Source organism: Lissotriton helveticus, chromosome 9 (assembly GCF_964261635.1).
Source record: "Lissotriton helveticus chromosome 9, aLisHel1.1, whole genome shotgun sequence".
In the NCBI taxonomy this organism is placed as follows: domain Eukaryota; kingdom Metazoa; phylum Chordata; class Amphibia; order Caudata; family Salamandridae; genus Lissotriton; species Lissotriton helveticus.
In genome coordinates, this window is record NC_136070.1 from 938,322,287 (window position 1) to 938,348,492 (window position 26,206).

The window sequence follows — 26,206 nt, forward strand, 5'->3', positions numbered from 1 at the left end:
GACATCAAGGAAGCTAGGTAATCTGTCAGCATATTACTGGAAACATCTGTAATACTTCGGGGTCTGGGTGTACCCCACACGTTCGGGGGGCGGCCGAATACGACCTCATAAGGGGACAGGCCTGATCTGGAATGTGCGACCATGCGCATATAAAACAAAGCGACTGGCAAGGCAACTAACCAGTCTACACCTTTTTCTTGACAGATTTTGGCAGTGCGTATTTTCAAGGTTTGATTATGTCTCTCTACGAGACCGGCTGCTTCTGGATGACGTACACAATGGAACTTCCACTGGTACCCTAACAAAAGGGACACGTGCTTCATTAGTTCGGATGAGAATGGCTGGCCGTTATCAGAATATACGACCCTAGGGAGTCCATAACGGGGGAAATATTCACGAACTAACTGCTTGGCAGTGGTCGCGGCTGTGTAATCTGGGACTGGATATGCTTCTGTCCACCTGGACAAAGCGCATACAACTACAAGGACATACTTGAAACCTCGACATCGCTCCATCTGAATATAATCCATCTGGAGGACTTCAAAAGGGTGGTCAGGGGGCTGGAATCCACCTTGTTCCACCGGGACACTTTTACCTGGATTGAACTGGCAACATATCATACAAGTACGGACTTTCTGCTTGGCTGCAGCTCGTAAATGCTTGTTAAACCAAATGTTCTGGATACTGTCTAACATGGCTTTTTCTCCTAAGTGTGCTGGACTATGTGCGGTATTAATAATGACTTGAACCATTGAGTCGGGGAGAAACCATGTGGCTTTTCCCTTCGTCAACCATCCCTGATCTGTCTGGACCCCTCCTTGTTCGGACCATTTCTTAATTTCTTCAGGAGTAGCATGTAACTGGATATCTATGACATCTTGAGTAGGGTCCTTAACTGTCATACAAGTAGTCTGTTCTAGAGTGGATGTCGGTGTCTTGTTAACTGGTATGTCTGGTGTCTGAGCTGTAAGCTTGGCTGTTCGATCTGCTAGATCATTACCTTGGGAAATAATGTCAGTAACTTTAGTATGTGCTTTGCACTTCATGATAGCGATAGATGTCGGTAAATGTATTGCATCTAACAGAGCTTGAATAAGGAGACCATGCTGAATCTTGGTTCCATGAGAAGTCATGAAACCTCTCTCCTGCCAGAGCACTCCGAAGTCGTGTACAACTCCGAATGCGTAGCGTGAATCTGTGTAAATATTAACTTTCAGGTTCTTGGCGTGTATGCAGGCTTGAGTCAGAGCAACTAGCTCTGCTGCTTGAGCAGACAGGGTGTCAATACGGTGTGTTTCAATAACTTCAGTGTCAGTAGTCACTGCATACGCGGCTACTAGTTCTCCTGTACTTGTTCTCATACATGAACCATCCACATAAAGTGTCAGGTCGGGATCTGGTAATGGAATATCTGTCAGGTCTTGTCTTGGCTTAGTCATAGTGTTAACTACTTCCACACAGTCATGTGTGGCAGGATTCGAAATAACTGACGGTAACAGTGTAGCAGGATTTAGAACGTTGCAGCGTCTGATTTCTATGTGTGGCTGGAACAGTGTCAATTCATAACCTGTCAAACGTGCAATTGTCAAGTGCTGAGTCTGTGTTCGGTTTAAAAGAACTTCCACAGAGTGTGGAACTTGTACTGTCAGGGAGTGTCCTAATACTATGGAATCACTTTGTCTGATAGCTAGAGCTGTGGCTGCAACTGACTTGAGGCACGCAGGCAGAGCCTGGGCTACAGGATCTAGTGTGCTCGAAAAATAAGCACAGGGCTTGTACTGTCCGGCTTGATCTTGTGTGAGAACAGATAATGCTGTACCATCACGTTCTGTGACAAAAAGTGTAAAAGGCTTACTGTAGTTCGGTGTAGCTAGAACGGGTGCTTGGCATAAAGCTTTCTTCAACTCATTGAAACTAAGTGTATGTTCAGATGTCCAAGGGAGGACAGTCGATACGGCTGCCTCCTGTGTCGTTAACTGTATCAGTGGCTTGGGTAGAAATGCATACTGAGGAATCCATTGTCTGCAATAAGAAGTAAGGCCGATAAAAGCACGTACCTCCTTCTGTGTCTTGGGCTGAGGAAGACTCGCTATTAACTGGATACGATCGGGTGTCAACTGCCTACCCCACTTGGACAGTAAGTGGCCTAAGTAGATCACTTGCTGGACACAGAATTGAAGCTTTGAAGGGGACACCTTGTGCCCCATCTCGGCTAGAAAATACAGGACTGTAAGTGATGCTCGCTCGCAAGCACGTTCAGAACGGGCTGTGATCAGTAGATCATCGACATACTGGAGCAGGGCAGTGTCAGTTGGCATGTGAATGTTGTCTAGTTGTCTCTTAAGTGCTTGACTGTAAATGCTAGGACTTTCTGTGAAACCTTGAGGAGCTCGTGTGAATTTATAGCTCCTTCCATTTAAACAAAAACCGAAAAGGTACTGGCTGTCTGGATGAATGGGGACACTGAAAAATGCGTTCTTGAGGTCTATGACAGTAAAAAATATTGCCTCAGAATCAATGGCTGTCAATAGAGATGAGATATCTGGAACAACTGGATACTGGGGGATAATACATTTATTGAGTTCTCGAAGGTCAATCACTAATCGATATACTGGGGGTGCATTTGGATCAGTATGTTTCATGACTGGAATGATAGGAGAATTACATACATTGGAGTCAGTTTCTACAACTACTCCTTGAGCCATGAGCTCGTCAATAATTTTGGATAAGGCTGCTACAGCCTCAGGTGGCAATCTGTACTGTCTAATTCGTGGCAGGACTACACCTTGCTTGAGAGTCACACGATGGGGTGTGATTTGCATAAAACCAACATCAGTTGGACCTTGCGCCCATAGATGCTGCGGAACATTAGACAATCTCGGATCAAAATCTCGTAATACATAGTGACCCTTAAAGTCACGTAAAAACAAACGTATTCCCTCTGGGGAACAGCAAATAACTGCACCTAATTCTTTCAGTGTCTTAATACCTAACAAATTTTCTGGACATGACTTCGTAAGTAATAGATCAGTAGTTCGGGACAATGGACCTACTTCTAGAGTAACTGGCTTTGATATCTCGTTTACAATGGGCTTTCCTGAAAATCCAAGGGAAACATTTCTAGAGCCTGAGAGCGGAGCCCCTGGAACCTCGTTGTGACTTATAGTAGTCCTACTTGCCCCTGTATCAATCAGAAACTTTCTGTCTTTCCCTAATACTTGACTATGGACATAGGGACCTTCTTGATCTACAGGAATCTCGATGAGAGGCAAGCCTACCTCCCTCTCTAGGCTGTTTCATGAATACGCTTGATACTCTGGATACTCTGTCTGTGCATACTGGTACATTTGCTGTGTAACATGCTGTGTTGCAGCGATAGGCTGCGGTGCTGGAACTGTCTGTTGTGCATTCTGTGGCTGAGAAGTCTGTGAAACTTGTTCTTGTCTAGGCGGACGTGGTCTTTCTTTAGTTTTACCAGTGGCTATATTGTGTTTCAGAACTGCACACTCGTTTATAAAATGACCTGGCTGTTTACAATAATTGCATGTCCCTTTAACGGGAGCTGCAGGATGACTGGCTTGATTCGGACCCCTCTTCTGACTGTCTTGAGGAACAGATTGTGCAACTAGTACTTTCATTTTCGTGTCTTTCATACGTCTTCTCTCGTGTTCTTGCTCTTCCCTGATTCTATTCTGGTGATACTGGAGCATCTGTAACATCTGGGATGGAGTACTAGCTTGCCATGTACTTTCGACTTTCAAAACTCGATTCTTAACTTGTGGACTTGAATTCTCGACTAATTTAGTAACAAAAAGATGAGGGTATGACTCGCTACTCGTCTTCAAACCACTGTTTATGATAAAACATTTCTCAAATCTAGAATAAAAATCACTAGTGTCTTCGTCTTGTTTCTGTTTACAGGCTGAGATTGCATCCCAGTCTTCCTTTTTAGTGGCTAATAATCTAGGCAAAACTTGTATTAACAGTTCAGGTAATTCTTTACATTTATCTCCAAGACCGGTACCTGGTACTCGTATCTTATCTTCAGCTTCTAGAGCTGTCCAATCGATCTTTTTCTCTCCCACCTCCCAATCTTTTTCCTTGAGTTTCTCATATATGCCCGCAGGCAACAGGACTTTTAACATTTTAATAATATCTGGATACGTGTATTCTCCCATACGGAGCATGTCTTTTAATTCTCGGTGGAACCCTGCTGGATCTTTGTCGTGACAGGGAATTAATTTCTTCATCTCTAAGAGTTCCATCTTGGTGACTGGGGTGTAAACAAATACTCGTTGCATTTCACCATCCGCTGTCCTAACTGGGTGTACTTCTCGTAACGGATGCTGTCTGTCTATATAAAACGGTTTACTTTCTGGAGGTGAGACATGAACAAAATGCGGGTTCAGAAACGTTCTATATTTGTGGCGCTGTTCTAGAATGACACTAATTAAATCGGTACCTAAACCTTTCCATCTATACTGGAGTAACTCGTTCAGGATATCATGTAACGGACCTGGATCAGAATGTTGACCCTCATACAGTGTAATGAGGTGTTGGATCATATACATACCCACCAGTCGCTGCTCGGCTGGGGGCAATTTCAGAAACATTTGTGCCACTATTTCGTCTGGAAAAGTGGTAGAATCAGTAATCCATCGGACCGCTGATCGGGCTAGTTCTTGTTCATGCATAGTACTTAACTCACTATAACCGATTCGTGATTTCAGAATTTGATCGGTAGCTTGAAATACTTGTTCTAGGGAATCCTTGCTGGAAGATGAAAAACTTTCTTGTGTTCTAGGCGTAAATGTCGGTCTGGAAATCTAGATTTACCTACATACGCTATTCTGGCGGTATTCTCGTCCTCTACCTCTTCAGTAGAAGAGTCATTTTCTTTCTCGCTTCCTAGAGCTTCTTTGCGTTGTTCGTGTAACCTTATTATTTCTTTACGAATTTTCTTGTACATACTCTCTATACTATTGAGTGTCTTGTGCTTACCCTCGGCTATATTATCACTCCACCTTGTCAGAACTTTCATTTCGGTCGGATCTTTAGTCGGGGAATCTTGTTCCCGTATTAAACAATTGATCAGAAACTTTAATAGCATCAACTGGATCTCGGATTTCCTGAGAGACATGACTTCACCAATACTTTCTGGATCTTGTCCTGTACGAATGAAACGATACATTCTGTCTAGATCTTCTTTCATATTCGGTAGGGTGACCAAATACTCGGACACCTGTCTTATACGTACGGAATATAGAACCATACTATCCTCGCCTGGGACTGGATCATAACAGCATTCAGTAAGAACTCGTCTGATTTCTGCAATGGACTTATATTTGGGCGTACGCTGTAACGCACGTTCATGTAACTCGACTGCTCCTAGACGTCTACTTGGCGGCGGGGTACCAGGAGGACCTCCTCCCGCGGCCCCTATACTGGAATCATCGACTGATACTCTTCGTGTTGGCAGAGTGACTGATGTGGCGGGAATTTGTACTACGGGCTGGACCGGGGGTACCGTAACAGGTACTGCAACAGGTGCCCCGGTGGCTGGAAGACCATGAATTACATTATTTACAGGAGCTGGTGGAACAGGATTTGCATATTCTGGGACTGTGTCGTCCAAATAGGACGAGAGAAAAATATCAGCTGCGGTCGGTTTGTGACGTAGCTTGGTCGGAACTAAGGGTGGCGGAAAATTACTGGATGCCTCCAGGGTTGCTTTTGGCAAGCCCTCGGCAAGAAGAGGATACATACCCTTAATGAGGGCATTCCTCTGTCTGTCTGACTGTTCGGTTTTAACTCGTTCACCTATTTCGACTAATTCCCTTTCTTGGGCTCTTTCTAAGGATTCTCTACTTAATTCTGACTTTCTGATTTCTTTTTCGGTTCTTTTATGAGATTCTTTGCGCCATAACTCGATGGCATCTTTCTGTGACTGTCTGGCTTTCTTTTTCCATAATACTTCTTCTACTCGCATGATGCACTCGGCATCCCATGTACCTGATACGGGCCATCTGTACTTTTCTTCTAACTGTTTGGTGTACTCCACCCATAAATCTAGATATAATATGGCACTTATGCCATGCTTTTGATACATAAAATGACCTGGACTGTCCCTAGGCGGGACAGGAACTGCTTCTTCTAACAGACCTTTTCTAGTTTTTAACTGACGTAATTTTGAAAATAGCGGCATGACTGAACTGTAGTCTAGACACAATACAATACACAATGAACACGATAATTACACCACTTTCATACCACGACATTGAAATACATGAATGACATTTAAAATAACAGTTTTGACAAAATACTACCTGGAATACTGAAAACAGAATACATGAATTTCTCGAGAACAGAACGGACTAGAACAGAAACTAGATGCACTGCTAAAACAGTACGAAACTTACCGGTCTCATAAAGAGACGCGTCAGGACCCGCATCCACCTAAGTGGACACTTCGTGTTGGATCTGCGTACCCAAACCCACGGACCAGAGACAATACAATTGACCCTGTCTAGATACTACCCCAGCAACGGTACTCACCGGGCAGCAAGAACGGAAGGCCTCGGACTGGACTGGACTGCTACGACGCCGGACGGACGAACTTCGGACTCCTGTTACGGGTGGGCCTCCGGATACCTCGGACCTTGGACTCTCGGCTTGAGCTCTGGTCGGGACTCGCCGCGTTCCTCCACCGCCTCGTCTGGATGCTGGACCGCAACCTCCGTCTCCTCCGTGGGCCTGAGGGATACTTGAAGCAGAAATATCTGCACGTGCACGGTATGGTTCCGTCACGGCTGCAGAGGATCAGGGGGCTTGCGTGGCTTCACCGGCGCGTGGGGAAAGGGCAAGTCCCTATTCGGGCGCCATTATGTGGTAAATAAATAAATAATACCTCTATTTTTGACTAGATATAACAATAACAGATAGCTCAATAAATAAGAGTCAAGATTCGAGGTAGTAGGAGTTTGCAGGTTTAATACAGCATAAAGGACAGGAACAGGACAACCTGCACGGGCAAGATCTGGGATGGCCAGCTAACAGGGGGGCCCCGACAGCTGTCGGGCAGGATCTGGAATGAGCGCGCTAACTTTTAATAACAGTACACAAGTATATATAGTTAAAACAATTGCATTACAGTACATACAGTAGGCGTAACAGTGGGTGGGGCCTGTAGCAGTCGCGAAAGATAAGGGTGAAAGTAGGTGTAACAAGAGGCGTGAACATAGACATGTGATGTAAACGTAACAGAATATGTCATAAACGGGGCGGAAACATGGAGGGGGCTACCTAAGGAGCCGGGACCTCTAACCTAGTGGTGCGCGCAAACTGACAATGACGTGTTACTAGGGAGAAGCTGGGGGCTATGACTTCTGCGCTAGAAGAAGAGACTGAAGTCTGGAGAGTCAGAGCGACATGTACCTAAACACTATCTAGTATCTGATGTTTGGAGAACATGTTGATAGAATTGATAGAATCCAAAAGTTATCAGGGTAAAGGCTAACAGACTCTAAGACTGGTGCATGCATTATTCTACATGTAGTGCGTGTTGAGGAATATTAAATGACCATTAATTCAGTATTTCTCTTACATGGAGACGTAAAGGCTAGACCATGACGGAAACTATTGATGCGATTCAGTAGCTTAGGAATGCAGAGAAGGAGGGCTGGACTGATAACTGGAATCATAACATACTCTTGGCAGACTGGCAGGCAGAGCCAGGCCGAGCCGGGCACTGTGAGGCAGGGAGTAAGTGAAGGGTCAGGGATACAGGTGGGGGCTGTATCGCTCCTCAGCGAGGGTTCAGGAGACAGGAGCTGAATCTGAGTCCGGGCCCTTTTGAGGCCTAGAAACGGGGACTTTTACTGAATTAACGTGCACACTGAGAAACGTGGCAACGTAGCTTTACATAGGCCCAATACTCGTAGCTTTCACGAGAACTGGAAATTGGCATACTAGAGATGGACACAACTGTAATTGCGTCTTTAATCGATCATGGGGAATACATATGCATATTAATCATGCACATACAACATAGGATGGGGAACACGTAGGGACACAGAACATGGCAAAATTTACTTTTCCACAAAATGAGTGGTATAGTGTTGGAGTATATAGGTCTTTGTGATAAAGCTACATTTTGTTCATTTATTTTTTTACAAAGGGTTTGTTGTTGTTGACTTGTTTGACAAGTTACCTTGGTTAGTAAGCATTATGGCTAGCCGTAGAATTACTGCTCAGCAGGTGGTTGGTATGCTTCTTGAATCTTCCTCTGATCAGGATTATGAGACTGACAGTGCGTCTGGGGGAGAGGAGGGAGGGGAAGATTCAGGCAGTGAGTTTTCTCTCCACATGAAATCATCGGATGATGAAGATACTCTCAGTGTGGATGAAGCTACTCTCAGTGCGGATGAAGTGCCTGTTTTAGAGGGGGACACTGATGTGCCGATGGTGCAGCAAGAGACATCGGTATTGCAGCCTGAGGCTGCAAGGCTTCCTACTGTAAGTGCTGGACTCTGGGTTGATCCAAACATGGTGCAACTGGTGTTGCCACTTTTAGTGTGGATGCAGGGTGTGGTGGATTGTGACATTTTTTTTGCCTATACAGTTTTTTCAGTTGTTTATGGATGATGTATTTTTGGCTGAGATTGTTGAGCAGACTAATATGTATGCTGAACAGTTTTTGAGGGACAACAGTGCCACACTTAAGCCCCACTCTAGAGCCACCCAGTAGACTCCCACAAATCTGGAAGAGATGAAGAAGTTTTGGGGTTTTACTTTTTTGATGAGCTTGATAAGGACGCATCCATTGCTTCATATTGGTCTACCAGTCCCTTGATGGCAACAACCATATTTCCTGCGATTATGACCCGTGATCGTTATTTACTTTTGCTTCGGATGCTGCATTTTGTTGATAATACTTTGGCTTTCCACAAGATCACCTTGACTGTGACCGTCTTTTTAAGATTCGGCCTGTTCTTGATCACTTTGTAGATCGATTTTCAGAGATCTATACTCCAGGGAAAGAAATATCTATTGATGAGTCTTTGGTCCTGTTCAAGGGCTGTTTGATTTTTAGGCAGTACATTCCTAGCAAGAGGGCATGTTATGGAATTAAACTGTATATGTTATCTGAGAGTAGGACAGTATATGTTTATATGATAGGGATTTCACTATTGACAACCCTGATTGTCCGTCCAATTTTAGAGTTTCAGAGAAAATTGTGTGGGATCTTGCTAGAGGACTGTTTAACAGAGGCCACCATTTGTACCTTGATAACATCTACACTGCTGTGCAATTGTTTAAGGAATTGTTCAAAGTGGACACTTTTGCCTGTCGCACAATCCACTCTAACCGTAAAGGGTATCCAAAAGAGCTGGTTTGCAAAAAACTTCAGAAGGGACAGTGCAGTTCCTTGCTTAATGATGAACTACTAGCTGTGAAATTTGAGGACAGGAGGGATGTGTACATGCTGACTACCATCCATGATGAGAGTACTTCACCTGTGTCTGTTTGGGGTCAGTTTGCTGAAGTACGCAAACCTGTGGGCATTTTAGACTACAATAAGCACATGGGTGGTGTTGATAGAGTAGATCAAACGTTGGACCTTACACTGCTATTCGTACGGCTTACATGTGGTATAAAAAGTTGCCCATCCATCTATTCAATTTAGCAATTTTCAATGCTTTTGTTGTGTTCAAGGAGTGTTCTCCTGAGTCAAAGTTGACTTTTGTTCAGTTTCAGCAGTCTGTTATAGGCAGCCTTGTTGTTGTGGAACAGGCAAGTGTTCCTAGAGTTGGATTGGTGGAGGATGTGGCTAGATTGAAAGATCACCACTTTCCTGATTTAATTCCCACCCCTGTAAAATGTTGTAGAGTCTCCCTGCGAAGAAGTGTGTGGAAGGAGAGTCGTATGCACTGTGCCGACTGTCCTACTAATCCTGGGCTGTGTGTGCCCTCATGTTTCAGATTGTATCAAACTAAAAAGAGTTTTTGGGAGCAACCGTGAGTCTAATATCGTAATGCCTGGTCTGTATGGTTTTATATAGTTGTTCAGTTTCACGTTTGGCAATAGAATGATGTCTTTAGTTACTGCTGTTGTTTTTGTAGCTATAGTTTTGTATCTAGTTGCAATTGGTTTGTGTTTTTTTACTTGTTTAAAAAAATGTATGACGGTGTGCGTGGACTGGCGGTTGGCTGGCGGTGTGCGTGGACTGGTGGTTGGCTGGCGGTGTGCGTGGACTGGCGCTTGGCTGGTGGTGGGTGGACTGGAGCTTGGCTGGCTGTGAGTGGACTGGTGCTTGGCTGGCGGTGTGCGTGGATTGGCCCTTGGCTGGCAGTGTGCGTGGACTGGTGCTTGGCTGGCGGTGAGTGGACAGGAGCTTGGCTGGCTGGCTGTGAGTGGATTGGCGCTTGGCTGGCGGTGTGTGTGTATTGGCGCTTGGCTGGTGGTGAGTAGACTGGAGCTTTTCTGGCGGTGAGTGGACTGGTGCTTGGCTGGCGGTGTGCTTGGATTGGCGCTTGGCTGGCAGTGAGTCGACTGGTACTTGGCTGCCAGTGTGCGTGGATTGGCGCTTGGCTGGCGGTGTGCGTGGATTGGCGCTTGGCTGGTGGTGTGTGAGTAGTGACTTGCTGTTGGTTACTACACACACTGCTAGCTAAACACCACTCTACGTAATCCGTGAGCTAGTGTGGTTGCTGTGTTAGGAATGTGGGCGTGTGAAAGTGATGAGCCCTTGAATGGCACTGTCTGCTCGTGTGAGTGTTGTAATATGCTGGGCCCCCGGCTGGTGCTGTGAATGGTTTTGTATGTGTCACACGTATGAAAGGTGTATGAATGGCCCGCAAAGTGGTTGGTGCCTTGTCGTGGCTTTACAGCTCACGGACTGTGAGTTAATGGTTCAGTTTCTCGTCTTTTCAATTATTAAAAGTGCATTTCGTTTTTGTGAAATCTCTGGTTAATACAACTCTATATACAGAACCATCACTCACCTTCGTGCCAAATCCAACCAGTAGGTCTGTGTGCTTGAAGAATAGGTGGTTGTGCAGAAATATTTGTCTTTTCTGTCTTTCTCAAGCAGGTTGTGCCTTCTCCCTTTTTGTGAATGTTGTAATGTGTTGATTCGTGCCTGGTGGCGTGAATGGTCTTGTGTGTATCACGTATGAAAGGTGTGTGAATGGCCTGTAAAGCGGTTGGGGCCTTGACGTGGCTTTACAGCTCACGAACTGTGAGTCACTGGTTACGTTTTTTGTCCTTTTAATTATTGACAGTACATTTCATTTTTGTGAAATCTCTTGTTAATAACATTTTATATACTGAACCATCACTCGCCCTCGTGCCAAATCCAACCAGTGTGTGTGTGTGCTTGAGGAATAGATGGCTGTGCAGTAATCTTTGTTTTTGTAGTCTCTCTGCCAAGGTGTACATTACATCTAAAAAAAAAAAAACAACTGTAGATATTGTTGTAAACTAAACCACCAAGGGAGTACATGGTGATGTCTCTCTTCTGGATCACAACAAGTTATCTTACCCACAATGTCCTGCAAACCTCAAAATGAGTGTCACATTTTCCTTGCATTATTGTGCCAAAATGTTTTAGCTTCAGGAAGAAACAACACATCTTTTACCCCCGCCTTTCTCCAAGTATACCAATCGAAATGGTACCTTACTCGAGTGGGAGGGTCAAGGACCCGTGACAGGCAAGGGCCCAAAACCTACTGAGGCAACATCAAATTTACCTATTGCAAAATGACCTGGTTTTGTAAGGGGGATAACTTGGTGTTTTGCCCCATGCTCGGTGGCCATTTAGGGAAACCTCCCAAACCCACAAATTTCTGAAAACTAGACACCTGGGGGATTCCAGGGAGGTATGGCTTGCATGAATCTCCCAATGTTTTCTTACCCAGAATCCCCTGCAAACCTCAAAGTTAGCTGAAAAATCACTTTTTCCACACATTTTTGTGTGGGATCGTTGTGGCATCACTGGGCTGACACAAATTTTCTACCAAACAACAAAAAGAGATATAGGGAGCGTCAAGAGGCACTCTTAGTCCCGGTTTGGTTTTGTTAAACAAAAAGAAGAGTGCCCCGTAGTACACAAAGAACCACGATAGGAGCAAAAAATAGAAACCGGCCTCACTTGGGTCAGTTAGGAAAGCCCTCACTCACCAACCTGGTTGGTGACATGCTTCATCATCGGGCCCCACTGAAGAGGCCGAATGCCTCTCCAGTGTGCTACGACGCCAGGTCTACTGCGGAGCAGGTTATTTGTGAGTTCAGGCGTGCAGTGAAACTATTTTAGTGGTGGTGAGGGAATTATAATAAAAATGTCTGAGGTGTATCAAAAAATGATTAATTTTATTGTTTGATCACTAGGACATGAATAAAAATTAAGTGTTGGAAACTGGTCCAAAATTAATTGATTGGTTATTTCCAAATAATTTAAATATCAGTCAACATGTTTCTGCCTACAAACGGTGTGAGTTTACCAGGCATTCTTCAGGACCAAACTAGTGTGATAAACCCTGGCGGTATGAGCACTCTAAGGCTCACCCTGACCTAGGGACGTGAAAGTTAAAATACAAAAGTGCAAAAAATGAAAAAAGTGCATCGGGGAGGAGCTTGCTCCTTCCTTGTTACTCCTGTTGTAGGAGGCTACCTGATTTAAAGTTACTGCACTTGTTAGATTAGATCGATCTGTACCATGGGTCACGGGAGGGGGGTGGTAGCGTAATTGGCACACCGCCCTCAACGCCAGGCACCCTCTGACAACCTGCGACACCCTCGAACCGGACCCCGACGATATTTTTCTACCACCCAGCGTTCCCCCGGGTCTTCCCATATAAATGGTGCCTCACTTGTGTGGGAGGCCCAAGTACCCACGATAGGCAAAGGCCCAAAAACTATTGAGGCAATATCAAAATTGCCTATCGCGAAACGACCTAGTTTTGCAAGGAGGGGCCCATGAGTTTATGACCCGGTGCTCAGCGGGCATCTAGGGAAACCTACCAAACTCACACATTTCTGGAATGTAGACACCTGGGGAAGTTCAGCAAGGGATGGCTTGCGTGGGTCCACCAACATTCTCCTACCCAGAATCCCCTGCAAACCTCAAATTTCGCTGAAAAAAATCACTTTTTTCCCTCGAATTTCTGTGTGATATAGTTCTGGATTCTGCGTGGATCCACAAATGTCCTCCCACCCAGCGTTCCCCCAGGTCTCCCGATAAAAATGATACCTCACTCCCATGGGTGGGTCAAGGACCCGTGACAGGCATGGGCCCAAAACCTATTGAGGGGACATCAAAATTACCTATCATAAATCGACCTGGTTTTGCAAGGGGGGTCCCATGAGTTTTTGGCCCAGGGCTCTTCGGCCATCTAGGGAAACCTACCAAACCCACACATTTCTGGAAACTAGACACCGGGGGGAGTCCAGCGAGGTATGGCTTGCTCGGGTCCCCCAACATTCCCCTACCCAAAATCCCCTGCAAACCTAAAATTTTGCTGAAAAAAATCACTTTTTTCTCAAATTTCTGTGTGGGAAAGTTCTGGAATGTGCGTGGATCCACACATTTCCTCCCACCCAGAGTTCCCCCAGGTCTCCCGATAAAAATGGTACCTCACTCGTATGGGTGGGTCAAGCAACCACAACAGGCAAGGGCCCAAAACCTATTGAGGCGACATCAAAAAGACCTATCACAAACCAACCTGGTTTTCCAAGGGGGTCCCATGAGTTTTTGGCCCGTGGCTAGGCGGCCATCTAGGGAAACCTACCAAACCCACACATTTCTGAAAACTAGATACCCAGAAGGAATGGCTTGCATGGGTCCCCCAACATTCTCCTACCCAGAATCCCCTGCAAATCTCAAATTTCTCTGAAAAAAACACTTTTTCTCAAATTTCTGTGTGGGAAAGTTCTGGAATCTGCATGGATCCACAAATTTCCTCCCACTCAGCGTTCCTCCAGGTCTCCCGATAAAAATGGTACCTCACTTGTGTGGGTCGGCATAGTGGCTGCAACAAGAAATGGCCCAAATCGTACTGCGGAGACTTCAAAACTTACCTATAACAAAACTGCCTGGTTTTGGGAGGGGCACGGGGGGTTTGACCCCGGGCTCGGCGGTCGTCTTGGGAAAGTACCAAACCCAAACATTTCTGAAAACTAGACGACCGGGGAAGCCCAATGAGGTATGGCTTGCATGGATCCCCCAACGTTTTCCTATCCAGAATGCCATGCAAACCTCAAATTTCGCTGAAAAAAAACAAATTTATTACATATTTTTGCGTGGAATCATCATGCCGGCACAAATGTCCTACCCTACAGCGTTCCCCTGAGTCTCCCGAGTAAAATGATACCTCACTTGTGTGGGTGGGGCAAGGGCCTGTGACTGGGAAGAGCCTAGAACAGAGGGAATAAGTGTATAGCACAGAGAATTCCAAGCGCTACATTTGAAAGAAAATACGTTTTTAGCCAATTCTGCATTGGACACCCACACAAGTGAGTTATCATTTTACTCAGGAGACTCAGGGGATCGCTGTGGGGTAGGACATTTGTGCCGGCATGGTGATTCCATACAAAAATATGTGGAAAATGTGTTTTTTCTGCTAAATTTGAGGTTTGCCTGGCATTCTGGGTAGAAAAAAGTTGGGGGATCCACGCAAGCCATACCTCATTGGACTCCCCTGGGTGTCTAGTTTTCAGAAATGTTTGGGTTTAGTACTTTTCCAAGATGGCCGCCGAGCCCAGGGCCAAAACCCCGAGTGCCCACCCCCAAACCAGGTAGTTTTGTAATTTGTAGTTTTGAAGTCTCAGCAGTACAATTTGGGCCATTTCCTGTTGCAGCCACTATGCCTACCCGCACAAGTGAGGTACCATTTTTATCGGGAGGCCTGGGGAAACGTTGGGTGGGAGGAAATTTAGGGATCCGCGCAGATTCCAGAACTTTTCCACACAGAAATTTGAGAAAAATTAGATTTTTTTTCAGCAAAATATGAGGTTTGGAGGGGATTCTGGGTAGGAGTGTGTGGGGGACCCATGCAAGCCATACCTCGCTAGACTCCCCCGGGTGTCTAGTTTCCAGAAATGTGTGGGTTTGGTAGGTTTCCCTAGATGGCCGCCGAGCCCAAGGCCAAAAACTCATGGGACCCCCCCTTGCAAAACCAGGTTGGTTTGTGATAGGTCATTTTGATGTGGCCTCAATGGGTTTCAGCCCTTGCTTGTTGCGGGTCCTTGACCCACCCATGCGAGTGAGGTACAATTTTTATCGGGAGACCTGGGGGAACGCTGGGTGCGAGGATATTTGTGGATCCACACACATTCCAGAACTTTACCACACAGAAATTGAGAAAAAAGTGTTTATTTCCAGCTAAATTTGAGGTTTGCACGGGATTCTAGGTAGGAGAATGTTGGGGGACCCACACAAGCCATACCTCGCTGGACTCCCCTGGGCATCTAGTTTCTAGAAATGTGTGGATTTTGTAGGTTTCCCTTGTTGGCCTCCGAGCCCAGGACCAAAAACTCATGGGAACCCCCTTGCAAAACCAGGTTGGTTTGTGATAGGTAATTTTAATGTAGCCACAATAGGTTTTGGGCCCTTGCCTGTCGCGGGCACTAGGCCAACCCACACAAGTGAGGTAACATTTTTCTCGAAAGACTTTGGGGAACGTGGAGTGAGTGGAATTTTGTAGATCCACGCAGATTCCAGAACTTTCCACCACAAAAATGTGAGGAAAACTAGTTTTTGGGGCAATAGTTTAGGTTTGCAAGGGATTCTGGGTAACAGAACCTGGTGAGAGCCAGTCAAGTCACCCCATCCTTGATTCCCCTGGGTGTCTAGTTTTCAAAAATGTATAGGGTTGCTAAATTTCCATAGGTGCCGGCAGAGCTAGGGTTAAAAAACTACAGCTAGGCACTTTGCAAAACAAGCATTTACAATGCAATAGGTCTCGCATTTGCGAGAGCTTGAGCTATTTTTATTGTAAATGACATTGCCTTTTATTTAAGTTTTGGTTTTTGGAACATAAATAAAAGCCATTGTCATTTACAATGCCAATAGGTCAAATTCGCGTAAATGCGAGACCTATTGCATTGCAAATGCTTGTTAGAAATGCTGGTGCTAAGCACCGGCATGACCCTGCCCACTTAAAGCCCTGGTTATGTTGCTATGTGGTGGTAGCACATCTTCAAACACCTAGACATGGCTCAAGCACAGCTTGCACACAACCCTGGTATTTCCTTGAAATTCGTGCTCAGGATTATGAATCTTTTGAATCAGGTGCATTAACACACAAGAGAGTGTGATCTTTGCACTGAAAAACGTGAATTTAAAGTAATGTTACCTCCATGTCATACCTATAAAAATAATAACTTTTAAAATACATACCGCGCTTCATACTACACTTTCTAAGCACTACTGAAATCCGCTCATAATCGAAATGTGATGACTACTGCAATGTCAGCAATATATTCTTCCTGCACATTTAGCTCACTGTTTCTCCATTTTAGGCTCGAATTCTAAACATTCGGCGCATCGCAGGCCTATGCTTAAAGTTAACATCAATGTATACATTTTGATGAGGGAGAATGCATTATGAAAGTATGTATGGAAATCCAGAATATGATGTGAGACTTCCGGGCGTACTCTTAGCCCTTCGTGAGTACTCAGTGGATTTTGTTTCGTGGCAGAAAACACCCGTGTGTAGGCAGTTCTTTGTAAAAGCAGCAACTAAAAAAACAAGCATTACGGGCACTCTATTAAATAAATAACAAATCAGGTATTGAAAAACTCACCGCCGCAGCCCGGCTTGGACAGGAAGCCAGGCAACCTGTGTTGGGACGGGGGCGGGTTGCAAAAAGACAGGAAGCAGACGGGAGCCTACCCTGCGCTCCTGTGCCCGTGAAGCCAGCCGGAAGATTTGCGTGTGAGCTAGCGGGGCTCCCGTGCTCGTGGAGAGCCCCGCCTGTTGCCGAGACTGACCCGCTGGCTGCCGAGGGAGAGAGGGACACGCGGAAAGAGCCCGGTGAGTGGGGGGGGGGGGGGGGAGATGTGTGCGCATGTGTGTGCGAGCGTGTGTCTGTGTGTGTGCGAGTGTGTCTGTGTGTGTGTGTGTCTGTCTGTCTGTGTGTGTGTGTGTGTGCGCGTGTGTATGTCTGTGTGTGTGTGTGTGTGTGTGCGCGCGCGTGTGTGTCTGTGTGTGTGTGCATGCGCGCGTCCTGATCCATTGTGACTGGGAACAGCATGCCGGAATCGGAGCGCGTGTTCACGCGCGCGACGTGATCCGATTCCGGCATTCTGCGCGTGCCCATCTCTTGTCTCCTTGTAAGCACAGCCGCTAACTATAGGTCTCGCTGCGACAGGGCTTAGCCCTGCATCGCAGGTGCGAGACCTAAAAAGGATCATTTTTCACTGTGAAATAGTGGTGTGTCCACTTTGCATTTTATGGCGGTTCCTGTCGCGGGTACTAGGACTATCCACACAAGTGTGGTACCATGTTTCTCGTAAGGCTTGGTAGAATGTGGGGTGGGTGGAATTTTGTGGATTCACACAGATTCCAGAACTTTCCACCACTGAAATTTAAGGAAAATGTGTTTCTTTGGACAATTTGTTAGGTTTGCAAGGGATTTTGGGTTACAGAACCTGGTGAGAGCCAGTCAAGTCACCCCATCCTGGTTTCCCCTGGGTGTCTAGTTTTCAAACATGCATAGGTTTGCTAGGTTTCCATAGGTGCCGGCAGAGCTAGGGTTAAAAAACTACAGCTAGGCACTTTGTAAAAAAAGGAAGAATTTCACTGTGAAATTGTGGTGTGTCAGCGTTGCATTTTGCGCCGGTTCCTGTCGTGGGTACTAGGCCTACCCACACAAGTGAGGTACCATTTTTCTCATAAGACTTTGCGGAATGTGGGGTGAGTGGAATTTTGTGGATCCACAGAGATTCCAGAACTTTCCACCACAGAAATATGAGGAAAATGTGTTTTTTTGGCAATTTATTTAGGTTTACAAGGGATTCTGGGTAACAGAACCTGGTCAGAGTCAGTCAAGTCACTGCATTCTTGATTACCCTGGGTGTCTAGTTTTCAAAAATGTATAGGTTTTCTAGGTTTCACTAGGTGCTGCCAGAAGTAGGGTTCAAAAACTACAGCTAGGCACTTTGCAAAAAAAGGGTCATTTTTCACTGTGAAATTGTGGTTTGTCCAAGTTGCATTTTGCACCGGTTCCTGTTGCGGGCACTAGGCCTACCCACACAAGTGAGGTACCATTTTTCTCGGAAGACTTTGGGGAACGTGGGATGGGTGGAGTTTTGTGGATCCACGTAGATTCCAGAACTTTCCACCAGAGAAATATGAGGAAAATGTGTTTTTTTGGCAATTTTCTAGGTTTGCAAGGGATTCTCGGTAACAGAACCTGGTGAGAGCCAGTCAAGTCACCCCAGCCTGGATTCCCCTGGGGTCTAGTTTTAAAAAAATGTATACGTTTGCTAGGTTTCACTAGGTGCCGGCAGAGCTAGGGTTAAAAAAACTACAGCTAGACACTTTGCGAAAAAGGGGTCATTTTTCACTGTGAAATTGAGGTTTGTCCAAGTTGCGTTTTGCACCGTTTCCTGTCGCGGGCACTAGGCCTACCCACACAAGTGAGATATCATTTTTCTCGGAAGACTTTGGGAAACGCGGGGTGAGTGAAATTTTGTGGATCCACGCAGATTCCAGAACTTTCCACCACCGAAATGTGAGGAAAATGTTTTTTTGACAATTGTTAGATTTGCAAGGCATTCTGGGTAACAGAACCTGGTGAGAGCCAGTCAAGCCATCCCATCCTGGATTCCCCTGGGTGTATAGTTTTAAAAAATGTATAGGTTTGCGAGGTTTCCCTAGATGCCGGCAGAGCTAGAATTAAAAAACTACAGCTAGGCACTTTGCAAAAAAAGGGCAATTTTTAATTGTGAAAATGTGGTGTGTTCACGTTGCGTTTTGAGTTGTTTACTGTCATGGTCACTAGGCCTACCCACACAAGTGAGGTACCATTTTTATAGGGAGACTTAGGGTAACACAGATGTGTAGAGCAACTGTTATTACCCAGCAGTGAAGGGGTTAATGGCGGCTGTCTTGTCATATTTGACGATCAGCCCTCCTTTGCCATATACCATGATAGGTCGCAACAGGAAAAGAGAAAAGAGCAGAGCACGTGTTTCGCACGGTGATCGGGAGAAGACTGCATTCTTCTACGGCGCTTTGCATGAAACTAATGGAGATGCAGGGTCCTGATCAGGGAAGATGATAAAATTGGGATCCTCACGGCGAGAAGAGGGAATTAATCAGCTTTTACAGGAAGATAAGACAGTCCAAAGTAAGTTCTGAAAGTTTTAGCCCGTCTCACAGTGCTGTGATTTTTTTCACATGAACCGTGTCACTGAACATCAACCAGAGGATGACGTTTCAGTGTTTCTTTGGTAGAACTGTGCATCTACAGTAAGAATTATTTGAAAAAAATAACATAGTGGAGACACAGCTCTTTTTCCCAATCAAAATGTTTCTATGTTCTGTGACAGTATCCTTGTGGGAGGGGCAGCTGGCTGAGAGTGACAAATAGAAGAGAAGGAGTGTGTTAATCTGGAGGTCAGATAAAGAAATGCCCAGCATAATCGACTTCCTACCTGGACAGGCATTATGATACCAGCCTGCTTAGACTTAGTACTGCCTTCCTCCCTGCTTAGACAGTGTTGTCATCATTCAGAGGAATGAGCACAATTACACAGCAGACACGATTAAACGCTTTTGCCACACACAGTAACATGGCAGTATAGTCTACAAAGCATTCCAATTGCTCATTCAACAACTGTTCCCATACATTATAATTTTTTAGTACACTGCTGATGGCTGCAGCAGTTTCCTACTTCTGCTACTGGCCCTTAAGTTCTGGCAAGATTTATGTGACACCTTCCATGTGAACTTGTAAGTCCAAGCTTTTTTGACAATACTTAAAATGTGAAACTGCAACTATGTGAGGTGGTGGGCAGGGAGAAGTGGTAAATCAATAAAATAGTTGCGGGCCAGTTTCTAAGGTTACTGACAGTCAGCTTCTAGGGTTACTGACTCCTGCCAGAGCTGGCTTTTTTTTTTAACATAAGATTTTATTAGGAAAAAACAGAGTCAGGAAATCAGTCGCAATCAAAACGACACATTTGAAACCAAGGTACAAATCCAGTGCTGGCTTTTTAGCAGGAGAACTTTATATTTGTAGAAGAGCATAACATTTCAGGAACATTGCAACAGTCTTATTAATTTACACTGGACTGAAGGGGATAATTCCCGGCATATATCTCATTACACAGCACTTCTAAAAGTGTCATATAAAGTGTCACAAAAAGAAATTCAAATGTCACATATAAGCACACTATAAAATGCTGGAAATGTCACACACAAGCAAGCAGAAAACATTGCAGCCATGTCACACATACACTCACAGACCCACACATGCACTCACACACCCACACATCAACCCACAGAGCCACTAACATACCCACTTATAGAGCCATACAGCCGCTCACACACCAAGTCATCGACCCATACAGCTACTCACACACCCACTCACACCCAAATAGACATTCACACCCAGTCACCAACCCACTCAGCCGTGCACACACCCACGCACAGACCCATACAGCCACTCGGACACCCAGTCAAAACCCATCCAGCCACTCACACACCAACACACAGACCCACACAACCACTCACACACCCGCTCACACACTTGCATGAGCACTCACACACCCACTTACTGATCCAAACAACCACTCACATACTCACTCACAGACCTATACATCACTCACATACTAGACCTATACAGCTACTCACACACTGACTCACCCACCCATAACGCCACTTATACAGCCAGTCACAGACCCATACAGCCACTCACACACCCACATTACCACTCACAGACAAATATAACCACTCACACAACCACTCACAGACCCATACAGCCACTCACATACCCACTCATTGAGCCATACAGCCATTCACACACCCACTCCTAAAGGTTACAGGGACGTTATAGTTTGGAAATAAAATGTTTAAAAAAACTTAGAAATTCACTAGAAAACAAAGGTTAAAGGGATGTTATAGTTAAGAAATAGCATTAAAAGAACCTTAGAAATTCACTGAAAACAAACAAAGGTTAAAGGGACCTTATAGTTAGGTTCTGGTTTTAAACACACAAAACCATAGAATTTCAGAAGTTATATTTACCTGAGGTAACTATAACTAACACCCCCGCAATGCACTGTTGACCTCACATATTACATCTCTCATGACGTGGTCAGTGACATTACTGATGACATCACTAATATAGTAATATAATTCCAATCAGATGGGGAGGCATAAATGAACAACCAAAACAAATTGGCAACAATATTTCTATTTAAAAAAATAATGTGCAAAGCACTATGGATAAAAGTGTAACAAGAATTATACTTATAACTCTAAAACACCAAGTTTTTCTCTCTGCCAAAAAAACATAGTGGTTTTGAAAAACCTTTGATGCCACTGACTATATTTTTACTACTAAGTAAAGCAATCCAGGTTCATAAGAGAAACATTGTCACTGTTTGAGAACTGAGTCTTAGGCAGGTGTGGATGGACTTTTACCAGGGCCACTCGAATTATGAGGCAGGGGAGCGCCAAATAATGTAGCGTGGTTTAGCAAATTATGCGGAAAGCAAAAAGAAATTATGGCGGTGTATTGAGGCACATTATCTGATAGTATTAGTTCATTATTCTTTAATTTTTACACTTGTTAACACTGTGTGAGCATTGGTTGTACCTCATTAGTACCAGTCTAATACTCAAATATAGAAATAAGCAACAGAAATTTGACCAGTCAGCCTTTGCAAAGGGCCTTCTGCTGTGTCCATCACGTGTTGCTGTGCTTTCAGTATCTTTTGAACTGTTTACAGAAGAAACAATTTTAGTTTTTTGTTAAAATCAGCAGATTATGCAGCAGATGATGGATTATGTGACAAATTAAGCAAATCTACAATTATGCAAAAAAGGCAGCAGCTGCACAATCATATAATTCCAGTGGTCCTGACTATCACCATCTTTTCCGTCCTAGTTGTCCCAGTCCTTAAATCATGATACGTTCCTCGTTACTCCTTGAATTTACCTAGCCACGTGCTGAGCTAAAATTATTATTTTACACTATATCTGTTCTTCAACCTAGGCTCCTCACCCTCTGGTGGCCACAGGGGCATAGGTTTGATGGTAATGGGAGGGTGTGTATTTAGGGCATGGCATCCCCCCAAATAAGTACACTCTTGGCTTGGTGGCTGGCTGCCATGAGTTGGGTCAGCTATGTCTGTGCTGGTTTCTCATGTCATCCTGGTTTCACTAATTTAAAAACATTTTGCATTGGGTTGCTCCAACTATTTGATGCAACCACAATGCAAAATCCTTTTCAGTGTTCACAAACAACACAACTGTAGATTTGCATGGCTTTCTAAGAAAAGTAAAACAAGAGCACAAAACTTTGTAGTGCTGTGCATTACTTTGCATCAGGTAGGCCTTCAATGCATGGTGCATAGGTGTCACCATGCATCCATCTATCCATCCATGAATTTGGACGCCAACCCATATTTACATAGTGACATGCGTTTGCTCCAAAATGGTCTGCTTGCCTGAGGCCGGTGTAACAAGGACAAATATCTTCATTTCGCCTAGTTAGTTTCTCTTTGCATGTGTGCCGCATTCTGCGGCACACATACTAAAAGGAAACGCCTCCAAGGATAGTGTTTGTGCAGGAACGTCGCCCTTCCTGCTTAAAAACTATCTTGACCATAACACCAGCACCCTTGCACTAGATGACACAGTTCTTTTCTTTTCGGGAGATGCAATGCCACTTTGTTGTACATATACCCCTTAGTGACTGGTTTAACAAAAAGGTAGCAAATTAGCACCCAAAGAGATACTCCTTGAATGGAGGCAAATTTACTACATTTTAGATTCCACAAGTAGGCTTGGACAGCTACACCAGTCTCAGGTTTCCAGGCATACTATAGGCAATCAAACACCCAAAAAGTGATGCGGCGAAAGCTCGCAAATAGTCTTAACCACTGGCAATTCCTAGGGGTTGCATTCCAAAATGTTGTTTTTCACTCACTGTACCACTCTAGACAGAAGGCCTGACTTAGGATTTGCAGACAGATTTAAGGCAGACTGGGTGACAGAGGAGTTTATAGCCTTTACTCTGCCAGAAAACTTTAGAGATGTCTGCCAGAGTGGCATATATCTCTATACATTGTCAGAAGCTGCTGTCTTGGTGGTTCCTATCTGCATAGGAACAGTTTAAAAGATGGCTCCATCAAACATGATGGTTAGCCATCAAACTTTTCCAGACTATTTCATTTCTTCAAAAACAAACTCTCAAAGTGGGAGTTTGTTTTTGAAAAATAAAAGAAAACAAATGACTCCCACACCAGTTTTCTCCCATGGTGTGGGGATCATTTTCAGTTTTCTACTGTCCCTCACCACCATATTGCACCTGGCAGTGACAGTCAGTAGGAAAAGAAAATCCATCTGACCATCCACTCTAAATAGGGCAGATGGTCAGGCGGCTCACTTCCAATGGCACCTACTCCATTGGACTGTGAAAGGAAATTTTACATTGACAGAGTGAATGATGATCCCACCGACTCAAAATTGAATGGGCGGACCTTGAGTTTGGCGAACAAGCTACTCAGCTGCCCTTAAAATAGAGTACCTGCCCGCCAAATTCAAAATCAGCCATGTGTATTTACCTTGATGCAAAATATTCATGGAATACGATAGGAGACACATTTTGTTTGCCCCCTGCTATATTATTTTAGCATCACAAATTGTGCAAAATAGCATCTGGTACATTCTTTTATCACTGCAAAATATGTGTTATCTGGCCCCACTGAACAGTGTGCCCTTCTTTGTATGTAAATTTGAGCTCAAAACGGCTTCTGCTAGAAAATATTGCTGAGAAGCAGAAGTTTTATCAAGCCTTGGTAAAATTAAGGGGTCTCACCTTCTGGACATTTTGGATCTTTTTGCTTTGCCAAAGCAGTTTTGCTGATGTTGATGCAAAATACTTTTTGCGAATGCAGCACAGAATTGGCAAAACAAAAATAGAAGAAAAACTGATCATGATTTGTGTCTACTTAAACAAGATGGCGGGCACCACTTCGAGCGGTAAATAATATTTTTTTTGTTAAGTGTGACAGCACAAAATATGTGTTTTAAAGTACTGTAGGGTGTAGCGCAATTGAGGATTAGATGGAGGGAGGAGGGGAAAGGCAGCTCATGAGCGAGACAGCAAGATGGAGCGGGGAAAAGGGACACAATGGCGAAAACAGAACTTGAGGACACAGGGGAGAAACATAAGAAAGCAAGCAGTGCACGAATCAGAGACTAATACATAGGGCCCCATTAGGATGTCGGGCAGATCGCCACCGCCATCCACTCGACATCCTTCCCCACCCGACACCCATTTCCCCCCCCGCCATATTACTATGGCGGGGCGACTGCGGCTGATGGAAAGACCGTCCGCCGCTTTTCCACCCGGCCGACTTGTTGACTGGGCGGAAAAGTGTTCTATATGGTGGCGGTGTCTGTTAGACACCGCCATCCATATTAGGAAGGCAGCGGGAACATGCTTTTCCGTGGCGGTGTTGCCGCCACGGAAAGGCATGCGGGAATCTCCTGCGGGGGCCCGTTGCGGACCCCCAGGGATTCTGGGAGATGGGGGGGGCGCACATGGGGGGTTGCACTTTAATGTACAACGTGGCAGGCACCGCATGTTGCCTGCCACATTGCACATTGAAGTGCGCGACGTTCATTTTTAGCATTGCGGCGGGCGGTGCTTTCAGCACCTCCCGCCTCAATGTTAAAAATGCAGGATGCGCCCGCCAGTGTGGCGGGCGCATTCTAATAGCCCCCACGGGACCGCCGCCCTTATGGTGGGCGGTCCCGTTTTACGTTGGCATGGCAGGTGGACAAAGTCCGCCCACCATCCTAATGGGCCCCATAGTGTGGGATAGTCTGGGGGAGATGCACACAAGTGAAAGATGAAGCAGAAGACAAGGCAGCGACCAACAGCGGGGCTAGGGGGTTGACATTTGGAGGGGAGAAGCACATAAGTGATAGAGTTGGAATACACATGCACTCTCATGGAGCGCTTAACTAAAAAACAAAACGGTAGTTCACTAAAGTGAGCGGTGACAGGATTCAAGATAGTCATTAAAGAGAATGGTAAAGAGGCTATTCTCTAGGGGAGTGACAAACACAGAAGAGGAATACAAGCCACTGAATAAGCAGCAAGACATGAGAGTGACAGTAAAGCCAACCAATAATAAACAATGGATGGGTTGAATGTTCACAATATGTTAGAAATAGGTCTTTCAAATCCAGACACTTTGTGCTGCCTGGCAGGCGAGAACAAAAATGTAATTTGTTACCTGCAGAGAAAGGCATGAACGCAGCTCGATTACGCAATGCCCCCTTCTCATCCAGGAAATGTGCTGGGTTAAACTCTTCAGGTGTCTCCCACTGCTTGGGGTCGTGCAGAACTGAGGTGAGGATTGGGATGACTGTTGTGCCCTAAAATAACAATGTTGCAAGTTCATGCTTGTAAGAGAAACCTTTCAAGGGAATGTACAAATGATGATAAGCATAAAAGAAATGCACATTTCAAATTATATGCCTGAGCCCTACAGAATATGTATTGTACAGTATTCTCTGATGACCGGCATACACTATGTTATATGCCAGAGTATCAAGGATAAAATATCAATTTGTCAAATTTCATGGCCAAAAAACCTCTGCTACCAGAATATCTTGAAGGTAAGTACAGATTTACTATTAACTCTATATCTACGTCCCTTGATGGAGTTAAATCTAGAAAAGCTATACTTGTGCATATTAAATATATATATAATCGCAAGTACTTCGTTGCTGAGCCCCAAGCCTCTTTTATGCGGCGAGCACAGTGGGTTAGTGAACCCCTTGTACATCCAAACACAATGGTCCACCTACTAGTAGTGCGCCAGGAGGCACGTTTGCAGAGTGGTGGAGAAAGGCAGCATGGCCTGCTATCAGGTGTCAGCAATCCTGCTGTATGGGACTTACTGGAGGTATAGGAGTCCTAGTTGACCCCCAAGGATGTCCTTAGGGGCCAACCA

The 26,206-nt window shown here is 45.0% G+C and overlaps 1 protein-coding gene across 1 annotated transcript in view; it reads right to left on the reverse strand.

The window, feature by feature from the left end:
- The window catches only part of LOC144782041 (cytochrome P450 2G1-like), a 519,896-nt gene that overhangs the window by 40,628 nt on the left and 453,062 nt on the right, over nt 1-26,206 (reverse strand). Inside the window, exon 9 of the mRNA XM_078661170.1 lies at nt 25,484-25,625. Coding sequence (XP_078517296.1) covers nt 25,484-25,625 — 142 coding nt within the window. The remainder of the gene's footprint in view (nt 1-25,483; nt 25,626-26,206) is intronic.